Genomic DNA, 22,323 nt, shown 5'->3' with positions numbered 1-22,323 from the left:
GAAAATGCCTTCAGCAGAAGCAGACTTTGAAGGGACCAAGATTTCACTCAGTATTTGGACTCTATTTGCACATGTAGTTAAAGATTGAAACATGTAAGTGATTCTCTGGAGTTCATAGAAGTGTGTGAGTTAGCTGAATCCCACAGGTGTTTCTGGCCACATCACTGAGCATATCCTTTATCATTATAATTATCATTATATCCCCTTGCTCCTGTGGAGTGTCCCTGGCTCTCAGACCTGGGCTTGGAGGAGCTGTGTCCATCAGCTGAGCAAAGCTCTGCCATCCCACCCAGTCAGGATGTTTAAAGCATGAGTGGAGTCGTTGTGCCGTGTCAGATTAGAAGTTCTGGTGAAAATTGCCCTTTGATATATAAAATGAATACCAGTGCTCATCTGCAGAGTGAGAAATGCAATTGTTCTCTTAGGTCATCTCTGTTTTCTGTCATTCATAGGCTTTTCCTTGTCTGTGAGAGGGGTCTGTTTTTCTGGGGAGCTTTCCAACCATCTGATGGACAATGCTGTGCACAGCCAAGTGTATGACTGTACTAGAATTTGATTTTCTAATCCCAAAGAGATGTAAAGAGGAATTCAAGATCATTGGTCCCTCCAGATGTATACAAAAATTTTAACTTCAAGAAGCTGATTACTACATGTCAGCATATATTAATGAAAAATAAGATTAGCATTCTGTGAAAAGGTAAACCTGTACCATTTATTGAAAGATTTCAGTGGACAAAATGTCTTTAAAGTCGTTAATGCTGTCTAATATTTTCCCTTCAATTTAGTTTTGTGTGTATGTCCTCTGGGTTTGTAGTTTCTATCATCTTTTTAAATTGTTTGCTTGTCATACTGGGGTTTGGCTATTTTAAAAGTATTTATATTGAAACCATGCAAAGACCTTTAGAAATGGTGTACAATTAAGAGTTGAGCCAAATGCTCACAGCCAGACAAATTATACTGGCTAATCTTAACCCAAAGATCCCCCAGGTTAGTGATTCTGGATCCAGCATCCCTTTGTCCTGACTAGATCTCTATTATTTAAAAACTATTTTTCCTTTTTAACCTGTCTCCTGTGGGATCCATTCTGCAGCCATCTCAAACATGTGGCAAGCAGCTCCTTTTTCCTCCTTCTCCAGCAGCAGATGAGCAAGATGCAGTTGTGCTGGTGCTTCAGGTGGTTTGTGTCACTGCAGACAGGCAGGTGCCTCTGAGTGCAGGACGCTGATTACAAACAGCTGCTCCTGCTGCCTTCAGACCCTTCCTGCAGCCAGGGCTCCCTGACACTGCACACTCACTGCCAAGGAGTGTCCAACAGGAGCACCTAAATCTTGTGTGCAGGTCTTTGTCTCTGCTCCTAAGGATGTTTCAGAGACAACCAAGTCATGTTTCTGGGTTTTATTTGTGTGTCTCAAGCTGTGACAGGGGAGGTTCAGGTTGGATACAAGGAGGAATTTCTTTACAGAAGGAATGAGTAGACATTGTGATGCCTTGGGAAGGCTGCCCTAGAACAGAGGCTGGACAGAGCAAAATAATAAAGTGGGGATTTATTAAAAGGATCTCCTCAATGGATCCACCTTGGGCAGCACAAGAGCCCAGCCAGGGCTACACCCCAGGTGAGCCCAAAATAGTCCCAAAATGCAGGACTGCTCATGGGGTCTGTCGCTTCTATAAGTTCTGCTCCATTTGCATTTTGCAGTTCATTGTCCAATTCCAGCTCCAGCCCATGCAGTCCCATCCTGATTGTTTTCCTCTCTCCAGCCCACGGTGTTTGTGCCTGAAATTTGGATCATTTGTCCTTGGTCCCAGCTAGAGAAAGAATTGTCTTGTCTCCCTGCTCTGTGCAGAGAGCTCACCATCCCTTAATATGGAGCCCAGACCCACAGACTAAAGCAGCACAGAACCTGAAAATAGAAAAGCTAAACCTGAGGTGTCAGCTGGAGGAATGGGCTGCCCAGGGAGGTGATGGAGTCACTGTTCCTGGAGGTGTTCCATTGAGGGCTGGATGTGGCACTCAGTGCCATGGTCTGGTTGACACACTGGTGTTCAGTCAAACACTGGGCTCAGCAATCCCAGAGATCTTTTCCAATGGAATTGGTTCTGTGATTCTGTGTGGAAGATGGATGCAAAGATTCCTGTTTAACCAGGTGCTGTCAAGGGCTTTGGGAGCAACAGAACAAGTTGTGAAAATTGTGATGAGCATGTGTGTCTCACACTTGCTGATCCTCTGCCAGCAGAACACTGGCACTTGCATCCTCTGCATCTCCCAGGTGTCCTACCATCCCAGTTCCCTCTTCCAGTGTTCACAGCAGAGGCACTGGGCTCCTTCCTGAAGGCAGCAGAGCAGTTGTGTGTCATCTCTGTGTGTTCTCTGCCACCATTCATCATTGTTTGCTTATGTCTTTTGCAGAATAAGAACAAAATAGGTTTGACGTGCCATTCAAGGTGTTCTTGACGTGGGTCACTTGACTCTGGCCAGTGGAGGATTTACACTGAAGCACTGTTTGCAAATTCTTCAAATGCTTGTGGGGTTCTCTTGGGCCCTTCCTGAGCAGTGGTATGTAAGCTGAGCACAGGTTGCAGTCAGTGGGGGAAAATGCCTATTTCTCCTGGTTCAATTTGCTTCCATTTCCTGAGTTTCAGTCACAACTTAATCCTTAGACAGTGGATTTGTTGAAGAAAACTTCCAGTTTTAAAGGCTGGAGTACAAACCCAGGGTTTGGATTTCACCCATACTTTTGCTGTAGTAATTTTAGCTTGCAGTGCACCTGCCTGGAGGGGCTCAGAGTTGGGAGACAGAATCTGTTAGAGAGCTGTGTTTTCAGTGTCTTGCCGTGTTACACAGGAGCAGGTACTCATTTTCACAACACAAAATCGGTATAGAGCAACACTGTTCATACAGAGTGATTTATGGAGGTTTCAGTATCTGCAGGCTGTTCTGAAGAAATACCAATGTTGCTGCAGAGTTTTGGAGAATATCACTGCAGTCTAGAATCATCTCTGGTTGCTTTGTGATATTGGAAGGCTCTCAGCCAGCCTGGTTTGGGTGGCTGTGGATGCACTGCAAAGCAGCACTCCCAGGTGCAGCAGAACCTATGGCTGCCCTGCACACCATCATTCCCAGGATCCCTGCAGCACTGTGAACCAGCTGGGAGCAGCTGGCTGTGCTAGCAGGGAGCTCTGTGTGGCTGAGGAGCTCACTGAGCAGCCAGCACAGCCAGGTGGGGCTGGCACCCAGAGCAGGTGAAGCACTGCCAGGTCAGAGCTGGCTCGCACCCCTGCACGGTGTGAGTGGGCCACTGAAGGTTTGGGTAGAGCATTCCTGAGCTGCTCCTGCCCTGCTGCCAGCTGGGGGCTCAGCTACACCTGGTCCTTGACCACTGTGGGCACTCAGGGACCACCTTGTTCCAGATGGAAACATCCCTTAATGCGTGTGTCACACACAGAGGATTTCTGTGTGAGAGCAGAAGAGTTCTCTGTACTCTTGATGCAGGAAAAAAAGGAAGTCTCTTAATACCCATGCATGAAAAACAAACCAGACAAAAAAAAAACCCTTAATTTTTATACATTTATTTTGTTTTTTCTTGTTTAAAACATTAACTGAAGCTTTAAAGATGTAGCACATGGTTTTTAAAGAATATTTCTGTAAACAATATTGAGTACACTGGTAAAGCAGGTCTGTGTGGGCATGCCTCGAGTGCAGCTGCAGGTTTGATTGCAGAGTGGGTGGCTTTTCTCTGCAGAGCAGTATTGCTGGTGGGATGGCTGATGCAGCTCAAGTTCAGTTTGTGGCACAGGCAGTCACACGGTTCAGGGAGCGTGGCTGGAGCTCGTACCCACTCTGTGCCTTTCTGTTAGCTTTGGCCTTTTTATCTCAGTCTATCAACTGGGTTTCTTTCCTGGTTTTGTACTTCTACTCCGAAACACAGCCGCAGCTGAGAAAGGCAGGTTTGGCTAGAGATAATGTTATCTTGTGCCTGGCAGGACCGGGTGTGAAAGCAAAAGGAAGTTTGATTTCTTTAATTGTAATGGAGTACTGTCCCTTACACAGCTCGAAAAGAGCAGCCTTTGTTTCCTAGATCTGATAGTTCTGCCACAGTGAGAGGTTTGCCTGAGTAACTTATTCCTCCTTATCTTCTGTGTGAATTTGGATTTCCAAGGAAAAGCAGGATTTCCTTTCTTATCACATCCAGCACCTGCAGGATCTTGTGTTCCACCTGATTTTCGAGTATTGCCATCCTGAACTTTAAGATCAGGTGGTTGTTTAACCACAGCTTCAAAAACAAGTTCTGCTGTTTCTTTGTGTTCAATTTCTTAATAAATCATGGGATTTATTAATAAATAAATAGGCTCTTGAAAATGTTTCAGCTTACCAGCTAGGGTACCTGTTGGCTGTGGGTTTGCTTTTTAAAATTACATTAAGCAAGTTCCTGAATGGCTTTGTAACCAGGTCTTAAAGCCAAGTTTTCAGTACGTTGTAAAATTTAAGAAGTGGCAAACTTGCTTTAGGATTGGGAGATCAGACCAAGAGTCTTGGCAAAATGGGCTGCAGAGTATCAAAGGTGAGAGAAATTATTCTCCAAGTCAGCCAGTTTTCAAAGTCCTGGTGGTCTTTCCCATCAGTGTGTGTGAGATGCAATGTGCTGCTCTTGGCTCTGCGTGCTCCAGTGTGTTCTTGGTGCTGTGGCTGCTGTGTCACCTGGTCACTGCACAAAAGCAGCAGAAAAGAACAAGAGCTTTCCCCCCGTGTCGGGCTGTGACCTGGCTGAGATGGGGTCGCTCAGGCTGGCAGCAATGGCATCGTCACAGGGGGAGCAGGAGCAGGGTTAGCACTGCTCTTCTCCGTCACAGGGAGCTGCATTGTTCCTTCCTGGCCCCGAGGGGCTCAGCTCTGCTGGCGCTGTGAGCAAACTGTGGGGTTTGTGTGGGGTCTCTGCAGGGAGGTGCCTCTGGCCGCCCTCATCAGGGGTGGCCTCCAGCTCACTCTGGCACCAGCCTGGGGACACGGCTGTCCCCTGCCCTGCCTGCTGGCAGAGCTGACCACTTGCTCACACACACATCTTTGGTTTGCATACAGCAATGAGCAGCATTATTCATTAACCCTTAACGAGCCCATGTGGTCGAGGTTTTGAGAAAACAGCAGAAATAGGACCCAGGAAGAGAAAGCTTGGTTAGTTTATTTATGAAATCTGTTATTTCTGGTTTTGTGCCAGTCACTTCTGTTTCGGGAGAAGCAGTAGCCTCTCCCTTCCCTGTGCTGCTTTTATCTCCCATCCAAAAAAGCCTTGCCAACAACCTGGTATGTCAGTAAGCACAGCCTGGTTGCCTGCCTTCAGGAGGCTGCTGCCAGCTGCTCAGCTTAAAGCACTTGCAGACCACTCTGTGTTCCTGGGGATGGCAAGAGAAACACCACCTGGGCTAGTCCCTTTTCCCTCCATGTGCCATTTCACTCAGATGCCCAAAGACAAGAACAAATGGAGCAAAGAAGGGACTTAATTCAGCAGTGCCATGACTGTGCAAAGCACCCTCTGACATGGACTGTACAGGAACCAACCTTGCAGGAGGGTGTGCTGACAAAAGGAGAGATTGATTGATATATATAAAATTGATTAATATAAATATGTTAATATTTAAGCAAGCAAACAACAAACCCACAGTGCAACCTCCCTGGTGCAAGCTTTCAATTTGCACATGTAGTTATTTCACAAAAGATTAATTTTAGACACTGCCATCTTGCTTGGTCTGTTCTCCACTGTATGGTGGAGTTGTATAGTATCCAAGTGCTCCAAAAAAATCACCTTCCCTGGTGATGCTGAAAAAACACGTTCTTGCTTTTAACAGAGGGGAATATTCTGACTTGCTCAGGAGAAATGGTATCTTAAGGAGAATGGAAACCAGTTTCTGGCTCAGTGGAGGGTCCGTACCTCTACTATACAAATCCTTTGCCCATGGTTTTTTGATGTGGAAAATAAAGAGCATTTTAAACAAAAAATTATCCTCAGGAGGCTAGGACTGCTTTGGGAACAAACAGGATACAGGAATGTGGGAAGTGGGGCTCTGATAGGTGGTTTGACAGTCCAGTTGTGACCAGGCCACAGTGATGTTCCTGTCACATCACGCTGTCCATGAATTCCTTTGGCAGCTTTTGTTTCCTGCAGGAGTTGGCCATGAGGAGTGGTGTGCAGGGATAGTGTTTCTCCTCAGGCTTTTTCCATGGTGTGCAGCTGATGTTCCAGCATGAAGTCCCCGCTGCTGACTAGAATTGGATGCACCTGTCCCTTGAGCACAGCCCACTGCACAGGTGCACACTCAGAGCCCCTAAACAGAAAGGGCTGCACCACTCGAGCTGGGTAATTTCAGTGCCAGAGGTATTTTTAGTATAAACTCTGTGCTCGCATCTAAGTTTAGAGTGATTGTAATTATGTTAGAAGTTTTGTTACACAAAAATAAACAGCTGTTGGAGACTGAGGGCAGCTCGGGACCACAAAGCTCTGAATGCACTGACTCACATGTGGCAATGCTTTTCCTAATGTGCCCATTGGGATTCCTTGACTCAACTCTGCTGCCTGCTTCAGCAAAGTGGTTTGCTCTTCATCAGTTTCAGCAGAATATTTTTGGGTTTTTTGGGGGAGGTTTTGTTAACTGGCTTGTGACAGGTGCTGTCATCTTCTTCTCCTCAGCAATGCCTGTACTCTGATTATAAACTGCAGATTTTTCCTTGCAAAGAAACACTGTATTTACATATAAACTATATTGCACCTATATGCTTCACATGTCCCTGGGCTGGTCTATCAGATCTCAAGATTTCTGAAGATTCCTGCAATGGATTTATGGATGTATGCAGAAAGTGTGGGCTGCAGAAGGACAGCGTTCACATTATTGTGCTTCCAAGGGATTTGCTAGCCAAGGGCAAAGAACACTCTTCCTTCAGCTTTCAGTCAAAAACCAGTCTAGACATTTTTATCACATTAAACAGTCTGAGGCATTTAATAGGTATGTGACAGGAAAAAAAAGCAGTCTGAACTAGCTGACCAGTTTTCTTATGGGAAAAGCCTGCTGGGCTCAAGTTTTTATTCTTTGCAATGGTAATTATTATGCTGGAAATACTTAACGGTGATGAAGACAAAGCTGGTTTTAGACATGTAAAAATGTCACCTTCACTTTCTGCGGGGTCTGCCGTGCTCTGGGTGTGGTGCTGCTCTTTGTTGTGATGGGCTGTGCCTTTGCTGAGCCTGTGTGCCACTTGTTACTGAGCTGTGGGAGGCCAGAGTGGCTGAGCACCACTTGAGAACACTTCAGTCCATCCAGCCAGTGCAAATGGCAAAACATTTTCTCTCTGTGAGGGTCCCTTTATCAATTTTTATGATGTAACTGGTTATATCTGTTGATTCCCACTGCATTTGATGGCTAAAACAGACTGCTCTTTCTTTGACCTCCACCCTCACATCTAGATTCAGTTCTTTCACCTTTCCAGGCCTTTTCCCCATTCCTCTGTTTGTCTGTCTGCAGCATGGGGCAATACTGATCTCCTCCCCTCCAGGAGCCCTGCCATGCCCCTCCTGAGCTGCCCCAGTCAGTGAGTGACCCCTCTGCCCTCGCCTGGAATGTTGGCAGTGTTCCTGCCACCACTTCTCTCTTTTTCACCCCCATACACAGGCACCAGCCTTGTTTTTCTTTTGGTCTTTCTTAGTGTATATTCCTCCCAGTTCCTTCCTTTCCAGCCATATTGCAGAAACCCAGCTTCATACTTGGAATAATCTCTAAAAATAGCCTTGCCTGTGCTATCCCAAATAGTTTGGGAAAGTGAAGTGGAAATTATCTACTGTTCTCTTCTAGCACAGTGAAAGTGGGGCCATCTCGGGCACTTTGTCACGCTGCCTCAGCCCACATCAGTGCCAGACACCCCATCCTTGCTTCCTGTAGCTTTTCCTGTTGCTAGTTCCTTCCTCCTCTTTTCAATTGTTATGCTCTTCCCCACCCATTTCACGTCTCTCTGCCCTGGTGGTGTCTGGAGTCAGGAATGTCCTCAGGGTGTGCCTGCTCTCACCTTTGCAGGGAGGAGGAGAAAGGGCAGCTCCTCTCCCTGCCCACGAACCTGTGGGGGCAGAGCTGTCCTCTGTGCTGTGTATGTCCCCTTCCTCCTCAGCACAGGTGGGGACACAGCAGCAGCTGGCCAAAAGAAGAACAGTGATGATGATGAGGAGCTCGGAGAGGGATCATCTCCCACTGTCCTGCTGCTTGACACTGAAATGACATCCTGAAGTTAGGGATTCAGAGAAATGGAGTCCCCTGACTCTGGTGTCACCAGCTGGTCCAGAAAAGTCTGAATAAATGGGGTTTGTCAGCATGCTGTAGATGTTGCTGTTTCGTAGGAGCCGTCAGAGCAGGGTTCCAAAGGGGCTGTGTGGGCCAGCAGGCCAAACCAGCACTCCTGACTGGCAGGCTGGCCCTCCTTGCTGTCTCCATACAGGACAAATGGGTTACATACCAACACTTTTATTTTTATCCCTTTAGGAATACTCTGTCAAATCATCCACTTGGAGCAATCAAAAACCGAGATGCCTTTCCTTCAGAAATTTCATGTCTCTGTTGTGAATAGCTGAAGGAGCCCAGTGCATCCAGTGGGAAACTGGGAGAGGTTCTGCCTTGGAGCACTCCCCCACCCTGCTCTTCAGCAGCTGACATGCCTGGTTTTACCCCATTTCTGAACAAGCCATACATTCACGTTGGGGCTGCATTCTGAAGCCATGCAAACGGCTGAATGCCTCAGCAGTGACTGTGTGGCACTGGGAGCTGTTGGTCAGATAAAGCTCTGAGCAGCCTCAGGCAGTCTCCCTGCACCCACAGAGACAGCAGCTGTCACCTCGGTGGCCACGGCAGTGACAGGGAGCACAGCACCGTGTCAAGAGAGCTGCTTTAATATTTGATTAGTAGAAATGAATATGCAGATTGCAGGGGCTCTCTGAGGCAGGGATTAGTGAAGAGATTGTGATGCCATGCTTTATGCATTCCCATTTTCTGCTTCTGGTTAACCATGAGCTTGCCAGCTAAAGGATTTGGGACATTTTTCCTTTATCCTTGGCCACATTTTCTGCTCAATCTTTCCTATTGTTTTCAGAGCTTCTGGGCAGTGGCACAACAACCATTTAAAAAGAGATGTGACTGAAACAAATTGACAAGAAATGCTTACTCTGCCACCTACCTACCATAATGAAGGAATAATAACTCAAAGTTCAGAACCAGTTGCTTTTCCTCTTCATTCTCTACAAAATTAAAGATGTAAATAAGTGATAACCTGGTGTATCTCCAACATGGCTGTCTGTATTTATCCTGCTGGAAAGAGGGCTTCTGGATTTGCAAATGTTGGGCAGCAGTTTATTTTCAGCCTTGCCTAGTTGAGATACCCTGTGTTTAGAGCCAGGGCAATCTCATCTTCAGCAAAATGCCCACCTTGTTAATGAGTTAGCACTGGGTGTTACTGGTGATGAAAGGGGTACTTAGCATCACTAAATCTGTAATTCAAACAAGTCTTGCTAGCCTCATTCTTTAGGGGGAGGCAGAGGAAAATGGGAAATAGCCAAGTGTCCATCCAGGACTCCAGAGCTGTGTGGCTCACCCCCAGCTGCAGCCTGGATCCTTGGACTCCTCCTACCCCAAAGGGGCTGTGTTTTTCCTGAGCAATTGATGATGAGTGCTGGTTTTGCATACAACAGGCAGAGTGACTGCTGAGGGGTGAGAAAAACGAACAAGTTGAACCTCTGCAACAGGGTTTAGGCCAGGCAGTTATCATTTTTCCCCATCCATTAAATGTCATTGTGATTCCCAGATCTGCTTTTTGCACAGGAGTGTTGAAGCACACGCTGTGAGCCCCATGGAGTTTCTTTTCCTCATACAGACTGGGAGATTTTCTGTGATGGGAACCTGAAATCTTGGCAGAAAACATCATCACATGCTATAGCAATGCAGAAAGGGTAATTTCCTTTCCAGCCAGCTGATAATGCCCTGCCTGCATTCCCCTACCTTTGAGATAAGGGAAGGGAAGTTGCTGGGGTGGAATCTGAGCAGCATTACATCTTCTGAGATAGACACCAAAATCTTTCTGATGCCATGGGTTAAACTGCATAATGACAATCTGAGAAGTGTAAATGCCCTGTGCATTTCCATGGTGACTGTAGCTCCTCAGCTCTATGCAGGGTACCAAGAAATTTGTAATTAGTTTAAACTTCCAACAAATACCTACTTCTAACACACTGCCAGCTGTCAAACAATGGATGCAGCTTGATGTTAATGCATTTTAGACTGCTGGAACAATTGCCAAAGATCACCTTAGCTTTGTCTGAAATTTTAAGCCAGCAGTGTGGGTCACTCTTGTTTTCTCAGAAATCATCCAGAAAACCAGCAAATTATAATGTCACTTTCCTAATTTTAGATTTTAAAGTAACATCTATGTTCCTCACAGCTTATTACTTTTTAATTTATCTGTATATTTTGAAAAAGAGCCTAATAAATCGTGTCCAGACTTCAATAAAGTTTGGTTTGAACTAAAGTACCTGACCATAGCAGGGATTATTTCAAACACGCAGGGATTTAGAGGTTATTACAAAAATATGATCCTGACCTTTCATTGCATTTTATTAATGCAAAGGCCAGGCCTGTGTCAGAGTTTGGAAGCAGACAACTGTGTCCTCAGGATGTGCTCACAGAGCAGCTGATAGCTGTAGCTTGTTTTGGTTTTGTTTGAGGTACTACATTGTGTTCTTTCCAAACCCTTTCCTTGCACTTAGAAAGGAAAGACTGCTGATATTAACGCAGTTTGGGAGTTTGTTTTCATGGTATTTGTAGTTAATAATTCACTCTTAGGATCTTGCAGTTGTTTTATGTCCTTGGATCCCTTCCTGAACTCCTGCATTTGTAATGGGAGTGATGCTCACTTACAATTGTTTGCTGTTTATCCGTACTCCCACCTGAACTCTTTCTAGAATTTGAATTTCAAACATTTATTCCTCTCTTCCTATCACATTAAAGTACAGAAACCACTTCTGCTTGAGATCTTTTAGAGCATAAAGCTCCAGAATTAAGCTAAAAAGCAGAAACTGAAGTTCTAAATGTCAAAATCGCCCATGATTTTAATTCAAATAATTTGCACAAACACTTTGTACAGGTGTACCTAAAAGCGAGAAACACTACTCACTGACTTAAAATGTGTCACCTGTCAGCAGCAGATTAAACAACAGTAGAAATTAAGTATGGTATTAATTGTCCAAACACTATACTGAAAATTTGGATTTTCAATAAATCTGACAAATCCCATTCCTTTAGGCTGTGATTTTCTGTTGTAGTGATACAAGGTGTCAGAGTTTACAAAACTGTGAAGAGAGACTCTGGCCTCAGTAAATCAGGAAATACTTGAGATGTTTTTTAAATCCTACATGTTTGTTTGTTTGATTATTCCATGAGGTAGCCTTTGTTTTAGCACTGCCTTCCACTGAAAGCCACAGAGTAAAGTAATTGAACTTAATAAAAGTGACTGCAGGTTAAATCCAGACACACTGTATCCATCCATCACATGCTATAGCAATTCAGAAAGGATCTTGGCAGCGATTACACAAACCATTGTTTCCATCAAAGTTCAATTTGCTCTCTATTACTACCTGGGGATGAGATGGCTTCCAGGAAATGGGACACTTGACATTATGCTAAATAAATCTTGAGCACCTCTAAGACTTCTGCATGACTAAAGGTAAAAATGTAGCATCTTCCACGTTTTTAGACAACTTCATATTTTGCATGGTTGGTGTTATTGGAATGAGAAAAAACAGGGAAGGTTCTGGGGAGTGGTTCCTCATCATGTGTTCACATGAAAGGAAGTTCACTTGACAGATCCAAAGCAAAATGGATGCATACTGAATAATATGTGTAAATGAACATCAATTGTCATTTACTGTCTTTTGATGAGTCAGATTGCTAAATCCTCTGTACAATTCACAGCATCATGAGCATTTTCCCTCCTGAAATAATCCCTGTGCCTTTCCCTTTTCCTCTCACCTTTGCTGTTACCAAACTGAGAATATGAACACCAAATTTCCTATCACCAGATGGAAAGAATAGTAAATACAGCTTTACTTATTCCAGGAAGTTTGTAGTTTTCTGTGTCTGGTTTATTATTTTTTAACATTTAAGTTTTTATTAACATCCAGTTCTGATAGTTCTGCATTTTAGCTCACTATTCAAGTCATACCTTTTTCTAGGAGTGTGTGTAGATTCTCTTGTTGCTTTAGGAGTTGTTTTGAAAATGAGTAACATGTTACCTTTTCTTTGAACACTTTGGTGTTGCAATTGCAGCGTTATTTTTGTTTTTCCAGGCATTTCAAGTGACATCTATCTGAAGGCTCATTTTGGTCAGCAAGTGAAACTAATAAAGCTGCTTCACAGTGGGGGCACACAAGGACTGATCCCAGGGGGTGATGAGTCCTCATGCCTTTGGTGATCAATTCAAAAGGGAAACTCTGCTCCAGTGGCTCTGTATTGCTGCTGAGCAGACAAATAATTTGCCTTCTTGGCCTAGAAATGTCTGTGATTTCGAAGTTTGTGAGGGACTAGACCTGAGTGAATTATCTGAGAAGCTTTCCATAATGGCTGGATTTAAATGTATTTCTAATTGTCAGAACAGAGTTTTGTAACACTGTTGGAAATAGACTAGAATAAGTTTATTTACAAAACCAGCATGTCTCTTTCTGCCCCATTCCCTTCTCACAAAGGCAAAAAACTGTCCCCCTCAAAAAGGTGCTGGGTGGTGCAGGTGCCTCTTGGGTGGCTGCTGGTCTTCCTGGACATTCTTCTGGGGACAACTGCTTCCAGTTGTTGCATTAGCTGCAGGAATAGTGTGTTTAAAAATAGCCTGCTGAAAAATTAATCTTTAAAAAAAAGGGGAAAAAAACCCAGCAAAATTTGACTGTGGAACACCTTGGAGAGCTGGGAAATCTTGGAATTGTCTTATAGTATAGTGTAGGCACTGCAGAAATTCAGCAGCATGGCCCTGCTACTTTTTACATAGAATTCACACTGTAGTGGCTTTTATTTTCTTAAAATTTACTCTGAATTTATGTTCTAGAGTTAAAGCCAAGGTTTCATGTTTAAAAGACATGAAACTGCATTTTGCTTTTTTTCATTTTCCCTGTCTCTGCATTTTGCTTATGTCAATGTCAGTACCTTTATGACCAAATGAATTTGACATTGAGGAGTAAATACATGAAGATCTGACCTTTCTTCAAGTTTCTAGAAATATTTGCAGTATTTGAATATTAAAATACTTCAGAGCCTCATTAAAAAATGAAAGGAGCATTTTTTTACAAGAATTTCAGTGCTTCACTGCCTGTTTGGTCATGGACAGCTGGATTTTCACTCTAGTCTATAGCTCTGCAGGGAGGCTTGCTGGACTGGGATGAACTCCATAAAAAAACCCCAAAAGTTAGAGAAGTCTGCTCATCTAGATCTGGTTGTCTTTGTAATGAAGAATCTTGGAATCTTTTTTACCAACCAGGAGTGATAGTGAAGGTTATATGTGCTTCAAGGTGAGGGAATGTCCTGGGGTGACTGGGAATGGGAAATAAATTCAGTTTTTGGGGTTTTTTAATTGCTTCCTTGTATGTGTAAGAAAAACATCTATTCCTGGGCATGATTACTAAACTCAGCATAGTGCTGGGTGGGTGCTGCCCTTGAAGCCCACACAGAGAGTAACTGGGGCAAGCTTAGGGGGTGTCATTCCAAGAGGTGAGCGGTGAAATGGCAAACACAGAGTGTGGAGCCTCCTCACCTCTCACTCAGCAAACAGGGATTCATTCCAGAGGCAAAAATAATAATGACTAAAACAAAAAGCCTGCAGGTCCTGTTAGGATCCTGGGGGCGAGCAAAGTGCGGAAATGATGAGTTTGTGTGTTTGAAACTGGGGGGTCAGCTCTGAGGAACTCTGCTGTCCTTGCCAGCAGTGTCTCAACATTGACAGGATGTTTATGGGACCCAAGGAGTATCCTATCCATCATGCTAGCCAGCCCTGTGGGTTAGTTTAGAATATCACCTCTTTCCTCAAACATCTGTCTCCTTCGTACTAACAGAATCCTTTCCTCCTCCTGTTCAGCCACACCTTGTCCTTCTTTTGGTCAGGGAATGAAAAAAACAGGATTTATAGCCCCCACACCCCAGATTTAGCTTAGAACAGCCAAGCTTACAGAAGGGAAAGACTTTTCTGTTAATTAATGCTCTTCTGAATTTGGTTAATTTTGTGTCCTCGCTCTTTGGGTACTCCAGGTGAGTTTCATGTGATCCAAATCATGCCTTCAGGCACAAAGCAGAGTTGGGAGAAAGGGAGATACTGCAAGAGGCTTTTAACTGCTGCACTTCACCCACCTCTCCCTTGTAGTCATTGATTGAGTCCTGAGGTGTATTTATATAAGTGTTCTTTCTGCTTTTGTGAATGGCATGTATTCATACTTTGAGAACTCTTAAGTCAGTAAGAAGATTTGATTTCAGTTTTTAAAGGCGGTATAAAAGTTTTCAAATTAAAATTTTGCTGCCTTTAAATTTAGTTCCTTAACCTTCTATGTCTCCCAGTTGAATCTTCCCACATCTCATTGTTATTTAACGTCTCTAAAGAGGGTAATTCTTGATTCTCACCAGAGTGAGGATATATGCATGCATGTATTTGCAGCCATATGAATGCTACAATGTCGTGTTTGTTCGGGTTTGCTGGTTGGGATTGGTGGTGTTTTTCACTCTCTTTGAACCGCTGAAAAATCAATGAAGATGAACAGAAGTCCAAAGAGTGACAGGGGAATATTTTGTATTTTAGTTTGGTGATCTTAAAAGCTAACAGGGTTAAGAAAAAAATGGATTTTTGAGAGGACTGTAAAAATTGTGAGAGGCTGAAAAGAGCTTTTCTAAAGGCAGAGAGAGTTTTCTTCACCTTCTGCACAGCTGCCAAAGCCCAAGGCTTAAAAATGTTGTTTGTTACGATTCCTCCAAGTCCTCGCTGCATGTACTCAAGCTGCCTTTCCCTCACACTTCATCTGTCTCTGTGCATCTGTAAACTGCAGTGACCTGTGAGAGCAGAGCTAGGGAAGGGACTGGGAAGGTGGGAACAGCGAGGAGCTGGAGTGCCCAGACGGGAGTTGGGGATGAGCTGTGAGCAGTCAGGCCGTTCTCTGCCCTAAACCCGGCTTATGCAAATGGGATGGAGGGCTGTGGTGCTGGCTCTGGGACAGGGGGTGGTGCTGCCTCACTGCTCCTGGGCCAGACCCTGGCTCCAGGGAGGCAGCAGGGAATTGCAGAGGGCTCAGGCGGACTGCGGGGCTGGAGAAATGCACGGTGCAGCCCGAACCGGGGAGCTCCTGTTGGACGTCTGAGTGATGAAGTAACAGGCTCATCCCATGGGTGAGTGCCCAGCGGGGAGAGAGGAGCTCTGGGTTTGAGAAATGCACATTGCAGCCCAAACTGAGGAGCTCCTGTTGAATGTGCCAGCGATGAAGTAAGGGGATCATCCGATGTGTGGGTACCCAGAGGGAGGAGAGCACCCCTGTTCAGGGGCTGGCACACAGCTGTGCCTCTGGGGCTGTGTGGGTACCCAGAGGGAGGAGGGCACCCCTGTGCAGGGGCTGTGTGGGTACCCAGAGGGAGGAGAGCACCCCTGTGCAGGGGCTGGCACACAGCTGTGCCTCTGGGGCTGTGTGGGTACCCAGAGGGAGGAGGGCACCCCTGTGCAGGGGCTGGCACACAGCTGTGCCTCTGGGGCTGTGTGGGTACCCCGAGGGAGGAGAGCACCCCTGTGCAGGGGCTGGCACACAGCTGTGCCTCTGGGGCTGTGTGGGTACCCCGAGGGAGGAGAGCACCCCTGTGCAGGGGCTGGCACACAGCTGTGCCTCTGGGGCTGTGTGGGTACCCCGAGGGAGGAGAGCACCCCTGTGCAGGGGCTGGCACACAGCTGTGCCTCTGGGGCTGTGTGGGTACCCCGAGGGAGGAGAGCACCCCTGTGCAGGGGCTGGCACACAGCTGTGCCTCTGGGGCTGTGTGGGTACCCAGAGGGAGGAGAGGGGCTCTGTGCAGGGGCTGTGTGGGTACCCCGAGGGAGGAGAGCACCCCTGTGCAGGGGCTGGCACACAGCTGTGCCTCTGGGGCTGTGTGGGTACCCAGAGGGAGGAGGGCACCCCTGTGCAGGGGCTGGCACACAGCTGTGCCTCTGGGGCTGTGTGGGTACCCCGAGGGAGGAGAGCACCCCTGTGCAGGGGCTGGCACACAGCTGTGCCTCTGGGGCTGTGTGGGTACCCCAAGGAAGGAGGGCACCCCTGTGCAGGGGCTGGCACACAGCTGTGCCTCTGGGGCTGTGTGGGTACCCCAAGGAAGGAGAGCACCCCTGTGCAGGGGCTGGCACACAGCTGTGCCTCTGGGGCTGTGTGGGTACCCCGAGGGAGGAGGGCACCCCTGTGCAGGGGCTGGCACACAGCTGTGCCTCTGGGGCTGCATGGAGAGCTGGCCAGGTGCCTGTGTGTGCTGCTGAGGTGGGCAGTGTTTCTGAGAGCTCAGAGTGTGCTCAAGCTCTCTTCACAGCCAGGTTTCTGTCAGAGTGTGCTCAAGCTCTCTTCACAGCCAGGTTTCTGTGTGCCCCTCTGGAAGGAGCACTAGGATCTGCCTTACACAGCACCTGCAGAACTTCTGAATTGGGTTTGTGTGGGCTTCAGCACCAGTATAAAAGGGGAAAAAGCCATTTCTGCACGCTTGGGACTGTGCAGGACTACTCTTCACAGCCTTAGAAGTGCCACCACATTTCTGGTGTTTTAGCACAGAATGTGTCAGCTTTTCCCAGAAGGATGGCAGCAGTTATTGCTGCAGGAGCTACCTGTTGTATTTGAAGACCATTCTGATAATAGAAGACAATTAAATAGATAAAGGAACAGCTACCATGCCATAAAAATAGTGGTTATAACTTGAGGTGTGTCTGTTTTAGGTTTCCTTTGCCCCAGGAACAAGCACTAAGTTTCAGTTTGTTCTGATTATTTGGAGGTGCTGTGTGAAGTCCATGAGCTGCAAAGGACATGGCCCCATCATGCTGCTGCCATGGGGTGGCTGTCCTGGTATCCAGCTCCCCTCATGAACTCAAGGAAAAGCACCTCTAGGCTGATCTGAATTGCAGGAGACACAAGAATTATATGTAATTTCCAAAAGAAAAAAAAGAATTTGTCACTTTCTTTGAAAGGATCTCAAACCATCTCATAATCCTGAGGAATAAGATGATATTCCTTGTTTACAGAGGGGCAAGGGCCCAAGTGCACAGGACTGGCTAAAAGAAAAGGGGGCTTTTGCTAAGATACTGGGTATAGATGATCTGTTTTCTTCAAAGCATCTCCTCGTTGGGAGAAAAAAGGTACAGATGAGTAGTTTAAATATAATATAGTAGGGTTTTTTTAAGATTTGGGAATCGAGATCTATTATTTTATATAATCCTGTTTTCAATGAAAATGAACACTTAATGGTGACATGTGTATATAACTTTCAAACTGTGTTTTTGATTTCTGTATCAATGACCAGTAAAATAAGAAGCATTTGTCTGCATTACAGGTTGTGGTATTTGGTCCCTAGAGCTAGGTTAATCTCAGCCTCATTGTACTCTAGAAGTTACAGTGCAAGTGTTTTCCAAATAATTAAGTTCATACACACATTTTACAAGTAATTTCCATTTTAAAGATATGAAACAAAATTACTCTTGGGGGGAAAGCTCCTAATTTGGAAATGCACTGTGACATTTTAGTACTTCTGTATGAAAGGAAAAGCTAAAAGTCACTTTTTTTCCTGCTTGGCCTTTGAAATGCTCCTTTTGAAGGACAGTAATTGAACTGTGCTTTTCCATTCCATTGCAGGTTTTTCTTCTGTAATCATGGCAAAGCCTTATGAATTTAACTGGCAGAAGCCAGTTCCCTCTTTTCTGCAAGATGGAGCTGTGTTTGATAGATACGAAGAGGTAAGACCCAATTGCCTTTCATTTGCTATTCTCTTTTAAATATGCAGAAGTGCCAGAATATTTCATGTTTTGCTTTCATTGTACACAAAGAAACTTTAATTTTTTCTGGTAATACCCTCAGAAATGTCTGTGGGGAGGCAATACCAACAGACCTTATTGCTGCATAGGGTTTTTTTTGCTTTTAAAAGAAATAGCTTTAAAATATATTTAATCCCTCTGATTTGACATAAGCCCTGAGGAAGAGAAAGGGAGAATTGGATCAAAATATCTGTAACGTGTCTAAAACTCTCATCTTTGCAGATTCATAAAGCACATTATTAAACAAGTGAATCCTTCAATTTTTTTGTATTATCTATCAAATGGAGGGAGGGAGAATATTGAGAATATTGCTTTTTTTTTGGATATATAAACTGAGCACCTGCTTATGACAAGGGAAAGCCAGAGAATACAGAACATTCATTTTCTGATTCAAATGCATCATTTGAGAACTGGAGTGGTTTTATCTACTTTAGAAAATCAATCTGCACTCTATCTGAAATATGATTACTATGATCCTGCTTTCAGCTGTGCTTTAATCCACCTTTATTAAAGGAATGCAAAACAGGACGTTTTACACAGGCAGCTGAAATAAAGTGCTGAGAAGTTTACCCTATACTCAGCATTGATATGCTGGTAAGAATAATTGTATCAGGGTCTATTTTTAATCTTGTTTGAACAGGAGATCTCTGTAAGTTGAAGGTAAGTGCCTTCAGGGATATTAGTATTTTCTTATCTTTTGAAATGTAAGTAAAAGGTATTTTTTATCACCAGGCCTGCCAAGATAGGGATAGTTGGTTTACCCTGTGTTTCCAGATTTGGGGCCAGATAAATGAAGTAGATAGCTGTGGAGATGGAGAAAAAAGCTTTATTTTCCTTCAGCAAGCCCTGCTGCAGACACAGCCTGTGAGTGAGGGGCACAGCCCGTGGTGGTTCTCTCACCCTTCCCCAAGGAGCAGAGTGTGGGCAGCTACAGCAGAGCATTCCATGTGCTCCAGGTTGGGTGGCATTCAGGGGCACTGCTGGCACCTGGGTGTCAGTGCTGGGATGTGCTGGCAGGGACAGTGCCAGGCACAGCTGTCCTGTCCTGGGCACACGGGGCATTCAGGGGCACTGCTGGCACCACCTGGGTGTCAGTGCTGGGATGTGCTGGCAGGACAGTGCCAGGCACAGCTGTCCTGTCCTGGGCACACGGGGCATTCAGGGGCACTGCTGGCACCACCTGGGTGTCACTGCTGGGATGTGCTGGCAGGGACAGTGCCAGGCACAGCTGTCCTGTCCTGGGCACACGGGGCATTCAGGGGCACTGCTGGCACCACCTGGGTGTCAGTGCTGGGATGTGCTGGCAGGGACAGTGCCAGGCACAGCTGTCCTGTCCTGGGCACATGGGGCATTCAGGGGCACTGCTGGCACCACCTGGGTGTCAGTGCTGGGATGTGCTGGCAGGGACAGTGCCAGGCACAGCTGTCCTGTCCTGGGCACACGGGGCATTCAGGGGCACTGCTGGCACCACCTGGGTGTCAGTGCTGGGATGTGCTGGCAGGGACAGTGCCAGGCACAGCTGTCCTGTCCTGGGCACACGGGGCATTCAGGGGCACTGCTGGCACCTGGGTGTCAGTGCTGGGATGTGCTGGCAGGGACAGTGCCCGGCACAGCTGTCCTGTCCTGGGCACACGGGGCATTCAGGGGCACTGCTGGCACCACCTGGGTGTCAGTGCTGGCATGTGCTGGCAGGGACAGTGCCAGGCACAGCTGTCCTGTCCTGGGCACACGGGGCATTCAGGGGCACTGCTGGCACCACCTGGGTGTCAGTGCTGGGATGTGCTGGCAGGGACAGTGCCAGGCACAGCTGTCCTGTCCTGGGCACACGGGGCATTCAGGGGCACTGCTGGCACCACCTGGGTGTCAGTGCTGGGATGTGCTGGCAGGGACAGTGCCAGGCACAGCTGTCCTGTCCTGTCCTGTCCTGTCCTGTCCTGTTCTGCTCTGGGACACCCCAGCTCTGGGCACACGTGGCGCCAGCTCTGGCACCCAGCTCGGGCTCCTTCAGCTGGGTTTGCTGCCCCCAAACCCCCAGAAAGGGGCTCCTGCCTTCCCCCCGTGGAGCAGAGCCTTGTCTGTCCATCCTGTGAGCCCCTCCTGCTCCAGGCTTTCTGTGGCACACCTGGGAGCCTGCTTTGTTTCCTCACAGAGGACTCTTCCCACAAATGCTCCTCACTATTCAATTAAGTCAGGAAGTTCTGGATCCTCTTTTTCTTGAAGAAGTGATCGATTCTGCACACCCTTTTCCTGAATTTCAGCTTAATTTATGATGCTCTAATTGAGGCTGGAGGTGTGTGGAGGAAATCTCTTTTTAAATTCAGCTCATCTGATTTTTTGCTTTGCCCAGTCTCTCTGGACTGCCATTCTTTCCTGATTTCTTGTACAAATCAATATCCTGCAAGCTCTGCTTGTCACTCACTCTGGCTGCACAGCACTCACAGTATGTACACTACCACAGTGCAACAGAAAAGTGCTTCCCAAATTCTGCACCTTAAAAGGACGTGTGGCCATTTGATCCTGAAGGTGGCATTGGCAAATGATATATTTTTTACCTTCAAGCATTTAATTTTGAATAAATTTCTTGAAGTTCTGTTTCATTAAGATTTTTTATTAGGTAAGAATCACTGCTTCTATTAAATAAAACATCATCATTTAGTTGCAAAGAGGTAGGAAAATATTAATTAAGTGCATCCCAGTGTCTCAAGTGTCAACAATAAGTCAAATCATTAAAAGTGATCTCTTCTTTAAAAGCCTGCCTCCCTTGTTTCTGTTTTTTTGGGAGCAGCAAATTCTGCAGGAGGGTCTTTGGGAAGAAACAGAACAATCCTTTATTTTCAAATGATAAATAATTGATATTTGGCAAACTGACTAAAATAATGGTCTGTATTTTCTTTTCTATAGGAATCTTTTGTCTTTGAAAGCAACTGTCTCTTCCAAGTGGATGAATTTGGCTTTTTTCTGAGCTGGAAAAGTGAAGGAAAGGTATATTGTAATTATGTCAGGAATGTATATTATATGTTACTGCACTTTATGTATATTGTGGTTTTTAAAAATCTAAAATACTGTGTTAGTTTATTTACAAAACTAGTCCTCATCCTGTTCTTTTTAGAATTGACAGAAGTGAAGAATTTAAGAAGGAATCAACTGATACTAAAGGGAAATATTCTGCTTAGTGTTTATTAACAGAGTTTGCCAATAAAGTTAACAGTTTATTTTTGCTGAAACTCCCAGTGGAACCACGTCTCAGCAGACCTTTGAACTTGTACCCTTTTTGTCCTTTCAGGAGGGCCAGGTGTTAGAGTGCTCCCTGATCAACAGTGTTCGTTTTGGAGCTGTACCAAAGGTACTCTGTACTCACTTTATACTTCCATTTACACAAGGAATATTGAAGCTGAAGGTGAAATGCGGGATGGCATTCATTTCTTTAAGTAATACCAGTAACACAGCTTTGATTTTGCAATCATAGCCTCAGATTTGCAGATCTGCAGTGATTTGTTGTGATTGCAATGGGAAGGGTCAGTCATCTGGTCTTGCTGATGTACTGCAGGCTTCAGGATGCACTGAGAGCTGAACAGACATTAAGAGCACATATCAGGAGATTTTAATTATCTTGTAACAGTTTATTGGGATACTTGTTTAGGCATCTGAGAAAAAATGTTTAATTTTCCATTCATTTTGTTCCGATCTGTTTGAATTTATTTTATCTTCTCTCTCCATTGGCATAAACTGTAGAAAGATTTGTTTGCATCCCTCTTTCTGCATTTAGGTGCTCAGAGAGGGCAGCCTGCCTTTGTGAAGTGCAGAAGTACTAGCTGGGAGTTCTGGAGCCCCAAGCCTTTGGAAATACACTCAGTAGTATTCAGAAGGAATATGCAGGGTTTTCTGCAGAGCTGTGCCTCTCCTTCCAGCAGGCCTTCAGTTTGGGAGATCTGCTGTCAGCCCTGCATTTCCACTTTCACATGTGGAGTGGTTTTGTGTAGGTAACTCTCTCTTAGAAGTCCTCCTGGGAGTGTGCAGGCCCAGATCTCTGCCCCACAGAGAAAAGGCAAGAGCTGTGGAGATGCAGACAGCCCCATCCTCACAGCCCCAGCAGTGAGCTCCTGCCTCCAGCTCTGCCTTTCCAAAAGCATGCCCACGGAACCTCCAGCAGCAGCAGGGACAGCAGCTCGTGTGACACATCACTAAGGAACAGCCACAGAGTCACAGAGATGGTGACTCCAGAACTATGGACTTAACTAGATGAG

At 45.7% G+C, this 22,323-nt stretch overlaps 1 protein-coding gene across 4 annotated transcripts in view; it reads left to right on the top strand.

Moving 5' to 3' along the window:
- PLCB4 (phospholipase C beta 4) overlaps window positions 1-22,323 on the top strand; it is a 179,187-nt gene that overhangs the window by 82,724 nt on the left and 74,140 nt on the right. For all 4 annotated transcript variants that reach the window (XM_066546012.1, XM_066546013.1, XM_066546011.1 and 1 more), the window contains 3 exons: window positions 17,901-18,001; window positions 20,981-21,061; window positions 21,363-21,422. In XM_066546012.1, the coding sequence (XP_066402109.1) occupies window positions 17,918-18,001; window positions 20,981-21,061; window positions 21,363-21,422 (225 nt within the window). In that variant the 5' untranslated portion in view covers window positions 17,901-17,917. The remainder of the gene's footprint in view (window positions 1-17,900; window positions 18,002-20,980; window positions 21,062-21,362; window positions 21,423-22,323) is intronic.

Source organism: Molothrus aeneus, chromosome 3, assembly GCF_037042795.1.
Source record: "Molothrus aeneus isolate 106 chromosome 3, BPBGC_Maene_1.0, whole genome shotgun sequence".
NCBI classification, from domain to species: domain Eukaryota; kingdom Metazoa; phylum Chordata; class Aves; order Passeriformes; family Icteridae; genus Molothrus; species Molothrus aeneus.
The sequence above is the reverse complement of the archived record's forward strand: the minus strand, read 5'-3'. Positions and strand labels throughout refer to the sequence as shown.